The 15,975-nt window shown below is 48.0% G+C and overlaps 1 protein-coding gene across 1 annotated transcript in view; it reads left to right on the forward strand.

Annotated features, from left to right (window-relative positions):
* Nucleotides 1–9,285: 9,285 nt before the first annotated feature.
* Nucleotides 9,286–15,975, forward strand: part of PITPNB (phosphatidylinositol transfer protein beta) — a 38,635-nt gene continuing 31,945 nt past the window's right edge. The window contains exon 1 of the mRNA XM_069961298.1: nt 9,286–9,536. Within this exon, the coding sequence (XP_069817399.1) occupies nt 9,289–9,536 (248 nt within the window). The 5' untranslated portion in view covers nt 9,286–9,288. The remainder of the gene's footprint in view (nt 9,537–15,975) is intronic.

Genomic DNA, 15,975 nt, shown 5'->3' on the forward strand with positions numbered 1-15,975 from the left:
GCCGCACGCTCCATAGTGTGCAGTGGGGAGTTCTGATGTGCCCGCATCAGAACTCAGCGGTACTAAAGATCATCTGGCCGGTACTGTAGTACCAGCCTGGATGATCTTTTCTGAGACCGTCCGTTCCATGACCCGGCCGGTCTCTTACATTGTCTGAACATAGCCTATATATGTACAATAGCACTATATACAGGATAGGAACTGTGACTATGAGAAATATTTTACACAGATATAATAGAATCTATAGAGTCTGATAACTATGTCTCTGTACTTCCAGGACGGACTCATGGATTTGATATGAATCAGAGAATTCTGACACTCGGCGGGTCCGGTGAGTGCACAGGCATGCAGGGGATGAGCGGGAGGATGGCTGGATATTCAGCATGGTCCTCAGGAGGATTTCCTGCTGGTTTAATGGCTTCTTTTCTCTTTATTTCTTGTAGACAAGGCTCCTGCTGTTGCCAGGTGTTCCCCACCAACAATGACGGTAAAATATCCCATAATGCTTTAGTGCTCACACATCAGACTACCTGTGTTGGGAAGGCTCCTCTTCCCCTTCCCATAGTTGGGCCCCTCCTCTTACCCCTCCTCTTTAGATGGGCCCCTCCTCTTACCCTTTTTTTTTAGCTGGGCCCCTCCTCTTACCCTTTTTTTTTTTAGCTGGGCCCCTCCTCTTACTCCTCCACCTTTTAGCTGGGTGCCTCCTTTTGTTGCTCCACCAAAGTTTGGGCTCCCCTCTTACCCTTACCCCTTAGCTGGGCCCCTTCTCTTACCCTTCCCCCTTAGCTGGGCCCCTTCTCTTACCCTTCCCCTTTAGATGGGTCCCTCCTCTTATCCTTCACCCTTTTAGCTGGCCCCTCTATTTGTTCCACCACCATTGTTTGGGCCCATCCTCTTACCCTTCCCCCTTTAGCTAGGCCCATACTCTTACCACCTCCACTTTAGGTGGGCCCCTCCTTTTACCACTCCCCCTTTAAGCTGAAGGCTTTAATGTTATATATAGGTTTTATTTTTAATATTAAACATTACATTTTTTCTTTACATCTCAGATTTACAAGAAATGACACATATACCCGAATATGACGGTAAGCATGACTGTGTATACTTCTGTATCTGTGTTCTCTTATCATAACATTTTTTGTAAAAAAAAAAATGTTATTAATTTTTTTTAAATATCACAATTTTTTTCTTCTCAGAAATAACACCAATGACTCCTATACCGGACTATGACGGTGAGTATCACTGTATCCTGCGTTATCTATGTTCTCTCATCCAAACTCGTTTTATAGAAAAATGGTGGAGAAACACATTATTATACAGGAGGCTTTAATATTAAGATTTTTTTTATTCAATATCAACCTTTTTTTTTTAATATCTAGAAAAAACAGCTATGACTTTCGAGCCAGCAGACGATGAAGGTAAGTATGACTGTATCCTGCTGTAAAGGAGGGCAGAGGTGACAATAATGTTATAGATATTTTTTATTTAATTTATTTATTATTCATTCCTTTTTTTATATCGCAGAATTACCAGACATGACTCCATCTGTACCTGATAATGAAGGTAAGTATGTCTGTATCCTGCAGGATGGACCAACAGCAAGATAACATGTCCCATCAGTCATATCTATGTCCGCCAGAGATTTGATGTGAATTTCCTCTAACACAATGAATGTCTCTATTTCTTTCAGACTCAAACTCACCAGCAGCGGCATCACTGGCATCATCATCTCCCCCGGATGACAACATTTCCATCCTTACTCGTTTGTGATGTTCCTTAATTATAATATCGGATTCCTCATGTGTCTTTATAGTAGTCGGATCTCAGGGTCCTCCATTTCCCTTCAACTTGTTTGGAGAACCCCTTTAATAGGTCTTCCTATTCCATAAAGTGATGGCATATTGCTACACTGTGCTATGGCGTTATGGTCAGTAATAGCTCCACCTATTGGACCCCGAACAATCATGAGTATAAATGTCTCCTCACTGGTTTTTCTCTGCACAGCGCCCCCTAATTATCTGGCTGTGCAGGGGACTGCACAACAGCAGATAGACCCTATAATTGTGAAGTCATATCTTAGCTAAAACCCCTTTAAGGTTCTCCACCCTATAGGCCCCTCAGTATAAGGAGTGGCTTCCTCCTTGTCATACCCGCCCATGATAGACAGTTTTATATATTCCCCCTCTCTGTGCGAATGGCTCCAACCACTTTAGTATTATGGACGGCAGTCACGTCCATCTTTACAGGGCTCTATAGAATAACATGAGCACATTCTCTCTCCAGATAAAATCGAATCCGCCTTCATCTCCGCCGTCATCCTGATCTTCATAATCGCTGCTGTGATCAGTATAGCCAAAGTATTCAGGACCAAAGCGTGAGTAGTCGGATTTCTGGGTGTCGCCTCTTCTTCTCTATATTCATCTTTAGTATCTCACTGACATTTCTGATTTTTTTTATGTTAACAGATCAGAACAAAACGTATAGAGCGGAAGAGAGACAAGCAGCTGCCATCCTGCCCCCCAACCCTATATGTTTTCACCCCTTCCAGTGGTTTACTTACATCATATGGTGCTCAGTTATCTTGAGGAAATCCAGGAGCGCAACTATTAGAGATAAAATTATAAGACACATGTTTCGATGAGGCCAATGTTGCGATGCACAAACAAAAGTTTTCCACAGTCAATGAAACCGAATAGAGGACGGCAACAGGCAGATTCAGAGTCAGCACATAGTTTTATATTTTTTTCTTCTTTTTATGGTACTATGGTTAAAATGAATAGTATTGCCTGCTCTTTTACACGGTGATACACTGGCCTATGGGAGACATTCCCGGGTGGTTTTGAATTTGAAACTCCTGCCCTTTCCCCTATAAATATCCTATTCGTCTGCCTATGTTTTATGCTATTCATCTGATGTAGAGGGACCCCCTCGAAACGTGTTTTCTGCAATACAGTTTTATTAGACCTACTACGAAAACGGCTAAATAACGGCTAATAAAAGTGATTGGCGGTGTCAGGCTCGTAGCAAGGTGAGCCCCACCAGTCATCCACTTTCTTAATTCTATGCAAGCTGCATTTTTACGTGATGTGCACCGCACAGTGTTGCTTTTTTTCTAGTGGAAATAGCCTTTAGGCCTCACAAACACGGCATCATCTGACAATATGATGATGGCAGCGGGGAAAGGCTTGGAATTTTCTGGAATAGTTGCTGCGAAGAGCTTCGTGAAACACCACATGAAAAAAGTACCAGGGGAAAAAGGTGCAAAACAAGTGTAAAGGCTTCACACATATCGCAAAACACAGTTGCATAAAAAAAAGGTGCAAAATAAGCCAAACAAACTGGAGTAAACATAATAATAAAGCTGTGCCATTGTGTGCTGGGGCGTAGCTAGGATTATTGGGGCCATAGCAAAAAAACTATACAGTGCCCCATAAAACCTGTATCCCCCCCACATTTAGTCACCTGGCCTGGTACAGTCTGCCCAGCGTTCCTTCTTTCATCCAGCTCTCCGATGCATGAGTGATGTCACAGGATTCAGGATTTTTGGGGCCCTGTACAGTATGGCCCCATTAATCCTGTGTATGTGTATGTGGGTGGGGAGCACTTGTGGCTGGAGGTGCAATGCTGCCTCTGGCCACAAGAGACGCTAGCAGGGCAGAAAGCCGATGGCTTATTACTCTGTCAGTCAGAGCGTCGCAGCATTTACCCGTTAAGCACTCATCATGAACGCTGACAGAGAAAGGGCCCTGTAGCAGCAGCGCGGTCTGCCTTTATGGTAGCTCTGCCACTGCTTCTGTGAACAATAGCCAAAAAGACAAATGATAAGAATTATTCAGAGAACATAATTAGGCAACGTTTCGGTCAATCCCTGAGCTTTCTCCAGCCATGGTAGGAATAAAAGAATATATATACACTCACCGTCCATTTTATTAGGTACACCATGCTAGTAACGGGTTGGACCCCCTTTTGCCTTCAGGACTGCCTCAATTCTTCGTGGCATAGATACAACAAGGTGCTGGAAGCATTCCTCAGAGATTTTGGTCCATATTGACATGATGGCATCACACAGTTGCCGCAGATTTGTCGGCTGCACATCCATGATGCGAATCTCCCGTTCCACCACATCCCACAGATGCTCTATTGGATTGAGATCTGGTGACTGTGGAGGCCATTTGAGTACAGTGAACTCATTGTCATGTTCAAGAAACCAGTCTGAGATGATTCTAGCTTTATGACATGGCGCATTATCCTGCTGAAAGTAGCCATCAGATGTTGGGTACATTGTGGTCATAAAGGGATGGACATGGTCAGCAACAATACTCAGGTAGGCTGTGGCGTTGCAACGATGCTCAATTGGTACCAAGGGGCCCAAAGAGTGCTGAGAAAATATTCCCCACACCATGACACCACCACCACCAGCCTGAACCGTTGATACAAGGCAGGATGGATCCATGCTTTCATGTTGTTGACGCCAAATTCTGACCCTACCATCCGAATGTCGCAGCAGAAATCGAGACTCATCAGACCAGGCAACGTTTTTCCAATCTTCTACTGTCCAATTTCGATGAGCTTGTGCAAATTGTAGCCTCAGTTTCCTGTTCTTAGCTGAAAGGAGTGGCACCCGGTGTGGTCTTCTGCTGCTGTAGCCCATCTGCCTCAAAGTTGGACGTACTGTGCGTTCAGAGATGCTCTTCTGCCTATCTTGGTTGTAACGGTTGGCTATTTGAGTCACTGTTGCCTTTCTATCAGCTCGAACCAGTCTGCCCATTCTCCTCTGACCTCTGGCATCAACAAGGCATTTCCGCCCACAGAACTGACGCTCACTGGATGTTTTTTCTTTTTCGGACCATTCTCTGTAAACCCTAGAGATGGTTGTGCGTGAAAATCCCAGTAGATCAGCAGTTTCTGAAATACTCAGACCAGCCCTTCTGGCGCCAACAACCATGCCACGTTTAAAGGCACTCAAATCACCTTTCTTCCCCATACTGATGCTCGGTTTGAACTGCAGGAGATTGTCTTGACCAGGTCTACATGCCTAAATGCACTGAGTTGCCGCCATTTGATTGGCTGATTAGAAATTAAGTGGTAACGTGCAGTTGGACATGTGTACCTAATAAAGTGGCCGGTGAGTGTGTATATATATATATATATATATATATATATATATATATATACAGAGAGAGAGAGAGAGAGCACAAAGGAAGTCCTGTAGCACTAAGTTTCAGTAGTAAATTCCATAGTTTATTTCTCACACAAAAAAAGCCTTACAAAATGCAACGTTTCTGCTCCAGTGTGGAACTTTTTTTGAGCCTTGCTTGACCATCTCAGAGATTGGTTAGGTATAATTCACCAGACAGTCACATGGATTACATATAATCAGTTAACCCTTTAGGCTATGTTCACACTGCGTATGAGTCCGGCCGCATTTCGTACGCCGCCGTACATGTGCGGCTGAAACTACGGACGTGGGAAAAATCGCCATGCGGCCGGATGCGTACGAACCGCGAACATATGCCCATAGTACAGTTATGCTTCCCTAGCTTGTTTCGAAGCGATCTGAGGCAGGTCATTTACTTGGAAATCTTCGCCCAGCCCCATGAACCACACAGAACCTTTTGGATCGAAAAATCAAGTTCAATTTGGCTGAAATAAGTACTTCGTACGGGACCGCATGGAAATCCACGGCCGTGAGTTTCAACATTTCCGTCCTCACACAATGGTCTTGTTCATTTTTCACGGTGCCGTATACAATCCGGCCGTAAGCTCATACGTAGTGTGCATTGTGCGGGCGTATATCGTATACTTCCCAGCAAACGCATCAACCTCAAAACTACGTGCGTATATTCGCGGTTCGCACTACAGCCAGAAACATACGCAGTGTGAACATAGCCTAACACTGTTTCTCCTTTAGCTGTGCCATATAAGGTGCAAGTCACAGTGACACCTGGTGGTGGGAGTAGCACACTACAGCTCTGAGAGCATTTACACAAGCAGTACCGACCTATACTTGCAGAAATAAAGCAGTGGACTCCTGTTCTTGGACACTGCAATAGAGACATGTCAAAGGTTTCGATCCGTCCAGGTCTGAGTGTTCAGACCTGTACCGATTGTGACAACAAGCGGGGAGAAGACCATGCTAAGACAGGGAGCGGGGAGAGGACACACTGCTTTTGCGGCTTGTTCTCCAGATCGGTATGGGTTTGAACACTCAGAACAGGACCAATCCAAACTTTTTATGTGTCTCCATGACATTTCAAAAAGTTTTTCCAAACGACAGTTGACACTTTAAGGCTACGTTCACACACTCAAAATGATGGACGTTTTATTAAAGGAGAAGTCCGGCCAAAATTAATTTTTGATATGTTGTTACTTATGAAAAGTTATACAAATTTCTAATGTACATTAATTATGGGAAATGCACATATAGAGCTATTTCCCTTAATTTAGTAGATCAGGAAGTGTTAGAAATATCTCTGAAGAAGTGACGTCACGACCCAGGGTGTAATTCCTATGGAGTGTCCAGCAGGGGGCGCTCTCTATATAGAAGTCTATGGGACTTTATTGTTTCTATGGGTTTCTATGTAATGTAATGTAGTGTACAGTGCTTTATTGAATGAATACATCTATGGAATACTTTGGGGAGCAAGTGTCCTTGCTCCCCAAAGTATTGCATAAATGTATTCATTCAATACATTCAATACACAGTAAGCCCGCCGATCCGCCGCATTTCCGCCGCATTCCCGCCGATCTGCCACACGCTGATCCGCCGCATTCCCGCCGATCCGCCGCATTTCCGCCGAATTTCCGCCGCATTCCCGCCGATCCGCCGCATTCCCGCCGATCCGGACCATATACATTGAACTACAGCTCCCATCATCTGCTTATAGTATGAACAGGTGATGGGAGCTGTAGCTGGGTAATGGATATGACATGCCGCCGGGCGCAGGGGGGAGCCGCTCAGTACACAGGAGCGCTCCCCCCTCCCCCTCCTCCTCCTCCTTCCGGGATAACTTCCGCCTATACCAATGCTGACTCCCTGCCTGGCCGCCGCTCTCCGCTCTCCCCCCCATACATACCGGCTCCCGATGCATCCTGGTGTCCGCGCTGATGCCGGGAGCCGGTATATGTGAGCGGAGAGCGGCGGCCAGGCAGGGAGTCAGCATTGGTATAGGCGGAAGTTATCCCGGAAGGAGGAGGAGGAGGGGGGAGCGCTCCTGTGTACTGAGCGGCTCCCCCTGCGCCCGGCGGCATGTCATATCCATTACCCAGCTACAGCTCCCATCACCTGTTCATACTAGAAGCAGATGATGGGAGCTGTAGTTCAATGTATATGGTCCGGATCGGCGGGAATGCGGCGGATCAGCGTGTGGCAGATCGGCGGGAATGCGGCGGAAATGCGGCGGATCGGCGGGCTTACTGTGTATTGAATGTATTGAATGAATACATTTATGCAATACTTTGGGGAGCAAGGACACTTGCTCCCCAAAGTATTCCATAGATGTATTCATTCAATAAAGCACTGTACACTACATTACATTACATTACATAGAAACCCATAGAAACAATAAAGTCCCATAGACTTCTATATAGAGAGCGCCCCCTGCTGGACACTCCATAGGAATTACACCCTGGGTCGTGACGTCACTTCTTCAGAGATATTTCTAACACTTCCTGATCTACTAAATTAAGGGAAATAGCAGTATATGTGCATTTCCCATAATTAATGTACATTAGAAATTTGTATAACTTTTCATAAGTAACAACATATCAAAAATTAATTTTGGCCGGACTTCTCCTTTAATGACAAATAATGGACGTTATTCGTATGATAATTGTTGAATGACGGTTGTACGATTAAAATGGTGTGTGCACATGGCCTCTAACATAGTTTTAATTACTTTGCTCATTGTATCTCTTTCAACAAAAGTACCTTGGTGGTTCTAGAAATGTTGGCCAACTTAGGCTGTATTCACGTCCATAGCCGCAGACCGGTATCTATGGACAGTGCTATTGGTGTGCATCTGTAGCTGTCCTCAATTTAAAAAAAAAAAGTTGAAAAAAACCCTATAACTGGTATTATTGCATTTGGAAACATCCAAACTATTAACAGAAAAAAAAAAACAATGTCAGAATTGCTATATTTCGTTCACCTCAGGATATTTGCATTATAAACTGATTTATGAAAAAGCATATGGAGTCCAAGATAATAAAAACTACAGATAACCACATAAAAAAATCCTTACCACAGCTCAGAAAGTGCCAGAGATTTGTAATTTACTTCTATTAAAAAAAAAAAATCTCAAGTCTGTCAGTACTTATCAGCTGCTGTACGTCCTGAAGGAAGTAGTGTATTCTTTCCAGTCTGGGGAGCAGGAAAGGATTTCTATAGGGATTTGTTACTACTCCGGACAGTTCCTGACAAGGACAGAGGAGGCAGCAGAGAGCACTGTGTCAGACTGGAAAGAATACCCCACAGGACATACAGCAGCTGATAGGTACTGGAAGACTGAAGTGTTACAAATCTATATAACTCTCAGGCACCAGTTGATTTGAGTTATTGTTACTATCAGACCTACAGGCAGCAATCACTGTAATCAATGGACTAAAGGCCCTATTCCACCAACAGATCTGACGACAGATTATCTGCCAAAGATTTGAAGCCAAACCCAGGAGTGGATTTAAAAAGAGGAGAGATCCAGTCTTTCCTTTATGACCTGATCTCTGATTATAGTCTGTTCCTGGGTTTGGCTTCAAATCTTTGGCAGATAATCTGTCGTCAGATCTGTTGGTGGAATAGGGCCTTAAGCCGAGTGACTGTCCCTTTAAATGCAGGCACCGTCCGTCCTGAAGCGGAGCCCGAGCACAGGACTGCGGTATCCCTGCGAGAGTGCCCACCAGCAATACCTGGCACAATAGGCGTTCTGACAGATGACAGCGTCTCGGCCAATCAGCGCTCTGTGGGCGGGGATTTTAAAACCAGACTGTTCTAAGCAACCAATAGGCGGATAGTTGGGCGTGGTTCCGTGCAGTCGGAGGGCGTGGTTTAGCGCGGCGTCCGCTCTCCCGGAAAGCGTCGTGTGACGTCGGTGCCGCACAGGAGCTGCGGCGGTCGCTGCGGAGAATGGTGTTAATCAAGGAATTGTGAGTGCGGGCCGGTGTGGAGAGGGGAGAGGGGAGCGGGGCCGGGGGGCGGCAGGTAGGGTGGTGTGTGAGGTCAGCACGCCGGCTGTACGGTAGTCGGCTTAGAGGCAGCTGGCCGGAGGGGGCTGCCGGTTATCAGGCAGGATAATGCTGCGGGCCGCCTGTGGCCTCTGCTCACGGCTCAGCCCTTACTCAGCGCGGGAGTCGTGGCCGGTGCGGGGCCTGGCGGCTGGAGGGGCCGGTTATTCTGGCTCTGTGCCCCGGGGCAGCGCAGGTTGCATCATAGAGAGGCTGCTGCCCGGAGACTTACCGGGAACTCACCGGGAGCGCTCACCGGCCTGTGTACCGGGCACACCGACACCCATGTGCTGCGGAGCGCTGGCTGGGGAAGTGACGTATGTGCCCTGAGCTGTATCTACCGGCCAAAGTGCCCTGCTCACCGGGGGGACTGTGCCCTGCTCACCGGGGGGACTGTGCCCTGCTCACCGGGGGGACTGTGCCCTGCTCACCGGGGGGACTGTGCCCTGCTCACCGGGGGGGGACTGTGCCCTGCTCACCGGGGGGGACTGTGCCCTGCGCACCGGGGGGGGGGGGGGGGACTGTGCCCTGCTCACCGGGGGGGGGGGGACTGTGCCCTGCTCACCGGGGGGGGGGGGGACTGTGCCCTGCTCACCGGGGGGACTGTGCCCTGCTCACCGGGGGGACTGTGCCCTGCTCACCGGGGGGACTGTGCCCTGCTCACCGGGGGACTGTGCCCTGCTCCCCGGGGGGGACTGTGCCCTGCTCACCGGGGGACTGTGCCCTGCTCACCGGGGGGGACTGTGCCCTGCTCACCGGGGGGACTGTGCCCTGCTCACCGGGGGGGACTGTGCCCTGCTCACCGGGGAGGACTGTGCCCTGCTCACCGGGGGGGGACTGTGCCCTGCTCACCGGGGGGGACTGTGCCCTGCTCACCGGGAGGACTGTGCCCTGCTCACCGGGGGGGGACTGTGCCCTGCTCACCGGGGGGGGACTGTGCCCTGCTCACCGGGGGGACTGTGCCCTGCTCACCGGGAGGACTGTGCCCTGCTCACCGGGGGGGGACTGTGCCCTGCTCACCGGGGGGGACTGTGCCCTGCTCACCGGGAGGACTGTGCCCTGCTCACCGGGAGGACTGTGCCCTGCTCACCGGGGGGACTGTGCCCTGCTCACCGGGGGGACTGTGCCCTGCTCACCGGGGGGACTGTGCCCTGCTCACCGGGGGGACTGTGCCCTGCTCACCGGGGGACTGTGCCCTGCTCACCGGGGGGGACTGTGCCCTGCTCACCGGGGGACTGTGCCCTGCTCACCGGGGGGGACTGTGCCCTGCTCACCGGGGGGACTGTGCCCTGCTCACCGGGGGGGACTGTGCCCTGCTCACCGGGGGGACTGTGCCCTGCTCACCGGGGGACTGTGCCCTGCTCACCGGGGGAGGACTGTGCCCTGCTCACCGGGGGGGACTGTGCCCTGCTCACCGGGGGCCAGGCGGGGGGACTGTGCCCTGCTCACCGGGGGAGGACTGTGCCCTGCTCACCGGGGGGGGGGGGGACTGTGCCCTGCTCACCGGGGGGGGGGGGGACTGTGCCCTGCTCACCGGGGGGGGGGGGGGGGGGACTGTGCCCTGCTCACCGGGGGCCAGGCGGGGGGACTGTGCCCTGCTCACCGGGGGGGGGCTGTGCCCTGCTCACCGGGGGCCAGGCGGGGAGGACTGTGCCCTGCTCAAAGGGGCCAGGCGGGAGAAATATTGGAAAAGTTTCCTCCTTGTATATGACTGGATATGTAGCAGTACATGTATATTTCCTGCCCACGGTGAGAGTAACAATTCCTTCCATACTTGTTGTTATCTTTTCAGTCTCCTTCCCCCAGTTCTCAGCTGCTGCTTTCTGCTGAAGACACAGAAAACTGTGCGCTTTTCTCCCCCTTCTGAGACGGCTCATGAAAACAAGTCCCTATCTTCAATTCTGTGATTCTGGGAGGATAAATCGCAGTGAGTTCTTCAGTAACGTGAACTCAGTTTAACCCTCCCCCAGCATTAAATAAAAGCCACAAAGTTGCAGATACAGCCTGTCAGGGACTTGTTTACATCAGCCGTCTGAGAAAGGAGGGGGGGGACAGAGAAGAAAGCTCACATACAATTGTATGCGTCTTCATCCACAAAGCAGCAGCTCAGAACTGGGGGAAGGAGACTGAATAGATAACAAGTATGGAAAAAAATTAGTCTCACAATGTGCAGCAACATATGAAAAGTTATGATTGAGCGGAATACCCCTTTAAATAATCCCCTCTTTTTTGTACCATGTGCGCGCGTCTACATAAATCCTGAGGCCGCTCGTGCACCATCACTGAAATCTGCTGGATACATTGTAAACATGGCGCACATGTCATGCTGTGCCCACTCTCCACCCCATACACTCTGCTCATGTGTCACAGTCGCCAAGTACAGGAATGAATAGTCCGGCTAGAATGCACATAGCTGACATACACGGCCTTGTGTAAGGTTTTCTATGACTGTGCCGTCCACTATTCCACCCTGTACCATGCACTCTGTATAATAGGATTCCACCCTGTACTGTGTATAATGTGTAACTGTATTACTAATGCATAGTTTACTCTATCTCCTCCATCTCTGAATGACTATCAGTAATGGCCGGTGCATTATCTGACGCTATTATTGGACCCATGCTGTGTTGAATCATCCCATTTAAAGGAGAACTCTCTCAAAAGTAAAACAAAATCAACAACAGGCAAGGGGGTGCAGGAACATAATAATGTATACTTACATCCCTGTGCCCCCGTAGCGCTGTCAGATGTTATTTTCTCCCAGCTTCCTGGTACGTTGCGGTCCGGCGGCTGCTGCAACGTCACAGCCCCGCCGACAGATTGCCCGCTCACCTGTGACTGAGTGATTGGCTCAGTGGGCTGTCCATCAGCCGGCTATGTGACCTGTAGAAGGACGGGGGGGGGGGGGGGGGGTTTAAAGGGATTACACAGTGTTGGAAAAACATGGCCACTTTAATGATGTCTATACTCATTCTCGTTGTTGTTTGGATGTTTTTTTTAGAGCGTATGGTATTCGGCGTAGACCTGCTTCTCCATCTTCTGGCAGCGTGCTTAGGGCCCTATTCCACGACTAACGACCGGACGAGAAATCGTTGATCGCTTTATAAGACCTGGACCTATTTTTATCGTTGCTCGTTCGCAAAACAATCGCAAATCATTCGCATTGAATAAAAAGTCGTTATGTCGTTCGCAGTAGATATGAACGCAATAGCGAAGAAAAAACGATCGCAACTACGATCATAAGTAACGATTGTCGTTCCATGGAAATGAGTGAATGGTTTCAGGTCTTTCGCAATAGCGGTCGTTTGAGATCGGTAATCGTTAATGATTATGCGAACGATAATCGTCCGGTGGAATAGGGCCCTTAGCGTCAGCACGGTCATTTGTTAGGTTGCCCTGTTTAGCCTGGTAGTATCTTGGTTTATTTTCATTATAGATATTGTATTTTTATTGCGCTGTTTAATGTGTTATGTAGTCGAGAACACATTGACCAGTATGTGTAACTTCCCAGTAACCTGCCTTTTATGACTCTGTTAAGTTACTTCATCTTATAAGTGCCGGGTATAATATTCGTTTCACACGGAGAGTTTTGGCACACTTCCTTTTCTTTCACATCTAACCGAAATGGTTGGATTCTCTCCGAAGGAAGAATAGGTTAGGGCCCTATTACACGTGACAATTATCGTACGAAAAATCGTTATATCATTCAAATGTAAACGTTAATCGTTCTGTGTAATTGCAGGCAACGATTGAAAAATCGTTCGTATTTTGTTGAGCGTTGATTTATGGTGGTTTTACACGGAACGATTTATCGTGTAAACGCAGCGAACGGTCAATCGACGAGCAAGAAATCGTTCATTTTGATCTTTCAACAAGCTCTCAAATCGTGGTTGATCGTTCGCAAAAAATTCGCTGATCGTTCCGTGTAAACAGTCGTTCAATGATTTCACCTATGTGTGAGAGAGGCTTTAGCGATCGCATAACGATTTTTCCGTACAATGTATCGTTCCGTCTAAACGCTGACCGCTATAAGAAAAACATCGTTCATTCAAAATCGTTGATCGGGCGAATTATCGCTCTGTGTAAAACCACCATTAGATCTGAACCTAAAATTATCGTTAATCGTTCGCTAATCGTTTGCTGTAATTCCACGTTCGTTCAAGTTCCGCATTTTTTCACTAATCGTTCAGTGTAATTGCACATTGTCCGTTGCTTTGCTGAGATCAGAAGGAATAAACGATCATAGTAACGATCGCAATAACGATCATATCTAACGACCATCGTTCTGTGTAATATGGTGAACGATTTCAGGTTAATGATAAACAATCTCGTTTGCGATCGTTTATCATTAGTCGTTAATCGTTAAAAATCGCTCCGTGTAATAGGACCCTTTGTTGAGGGTGCTGTCACACTGGGCGTTGTTGCATAGGAGAACAATAAGCTGTTATTCATTGTTTACAGCACCCTTGATTCCAGAGCAGTATACAAACAATAGGGGGGGCAGATGGGAACATTGCAAGATCAAAACACATGACGTGAATGAGGTAAATTGTAGACAGGTACATGGGGAAGAGGACCCTGCCCGCGAGGGCTTACAATCTATAAGGTACAGGGAGAGAGACAAAGTGTGGAACTAAATTCTTGTAGGTTGTAGCGTAGTTTGGAGAGATGGGTTTTCAGGTTACTTTTGAAGGTCTTGATGGTGGATGAGAGCCGGATGTGTCGGGGTAGCGAGTCCCAGGGTATAGGGGAGGTTCGGGCAAAGTCTTGGAGGCGGTTGTGTGAGGTGCAAACAAGGGGGAGCACAAAAGGAGGTTATTGGAGGATCGAAGGGTGCGTGAGGGATGGTAGCGGGATATCCGGTCAGAGGATGACCTTGTATGTCAGGGTCAACAATTTTAAAATGAATGTGTTGGGCAATGTGGAGCCAGTGAAGGGATTGGCAGAGGGGAAAGGTGGATTAGTTGGGCAGCAGAGTGAAAGGAGAAGTCCGGTAAAAATTTTTATTAAAGTATTGTATTGCCCCCCCAAAAGTTATACAAATCACCAATATACACTTATTACAGGAAATGCACAGAAAGTGCTTTTTTCCCCGCACTTACTACTGCATCAAGGCTTCACTTCCTGGATAACCTGGTGATGTCACTTCCTGGATAACCTGGTGATGTCACTTCCTGGATAACCTGGTGATGTCACTTCCTGGATAACCTGGTGATGTCACTTCCTGGATAACCTGGTGATGTCACGACCCGACTCCCAGAGCTGCATGGCCTGTGGCTGCTGGAGAGGATGATGGCAGAGGGACACAGGGCACTGGAGGGACACTGAGCATCCCTCTGCCATCATCCTTTCCAGCAGCCACATCCCCCACAGATCTGGGAGTCTGGTCGTGACATCACTATTTTATCTGAGGCGTGACATCACCATGTTATCCAGGAAGTGAAGCCTTGAAGCAGTAGTAAGTGCAGGGAAATAAACTCTTTAGGGGTGCGTTCACACCTACCGCATCCGCAGCTTATTTTTCCGCGGAAATCCGCAGGTCTGGTAGTGCAGATTTCAACCTGCGAGAAATCCGCGTATGTGTGCGTTTTGCGGTTTTTCCGCAGCAAGTTTATCGCAACTGAAATGTCAGTTTAGAATGAGAGACATTTTAAACTGACATTTCAGTTGCGATAAACTTGCTGCGGAAAAACCGCAAAACGCACACATACGCGGATTTCTCGCAGGTTGAAATCTGCACTACCAGACCTGCGGATTTCCGCGGAAAAATAAGCTGCGGATGCGGTAGGTGTGAACGCACCCTAGGGGAGATTTATCAAACTGGTGTAAAGTAGAATTGTCTTAGTTGCCCCTAGCAACCAATCAGATTCCAATTTTCATTCCTCACAGATTTTTTTAAAAATGAAAGGTGGAATCTGATTGGTCGCCAGGGGTAACTGAGCCAGTTCTTCGTTACGCTAGTTTGATAAATCTCACCCATAATGCACATTTCCCGTAATAAGTGTATATTGGTGATTTGTAGAACTTTTGGGGGACAATACAATAATAAAATTTTTCGCCGGACTTCTGCTTTAAGGATAGGCTGGAATGGAGCAAGTGTGTTAGATGGAAAGCCAGAGAGGAGGATGTTATAGTGGTCAAGCGGGAGATAGTGAGAGCATGTACCAGCAGTTTTGTCTATTCAGGGGTGAGAAAAGAGCGGATTCTGGAAATGTTTTTTTCGGTGGAGGTGGCAGGAGGTGGTCAGGGTCTGGATGTGCGGTAAAAGAAAGGGAAGAGTCAAAGGTGACCCCAAGGCAGCGGACTTGGGGGACAGAGTACAGCCATTGATTGTGACTGAAAGATTAGAAAGCGGGAGGAGAAGAAGGGCGTTATAGCCAATAAACTCTGGAGTTTTGGATAGCAAGGGGTTAACATCCAGGCTGGAGAGATAGATCTAAGTGTCATCGGCGGAGAGGTGGTACTTGAAGCCATGGGATTATTTGATGTGTCCCAGGCCAGAAGTATAGATAGAGAAGAGAACTGTATTAGGCTATATTCACACATCTGTAAAATCTATCTGCAGTTGTGGACAAACTACAGACCCATTAATTTAAATGGCCCAGTTCACAAGTCTGTAATTGTTACAGGGAGGTTATCCGTGCCACATCTGTCCTAGTACAGATCACAACTACTATTCATCGGAATACCGTAGGTCTGTGCATTGCAAAAGTACGGGAGTGTTAATGTGTGTAGCCCAAGTGGCACAATTGGTGA

This window comes from Dendropsophus ebraccatus, chromosome 3, assembly GCF_027789765.1.
Source record: "Dendropsophus ebraccatus isolate aDenEbr1 chromosome 3, aDenEbr1.pat, whole genome shotgun sequence".
In the NCBI taxonomy this organism is placed as follows: Eukaryota; Metazoa; Chordata; class Amphibia; order Anura; family Hylidae; genus Dendropsophus; species Dendropsophus ebraccatus.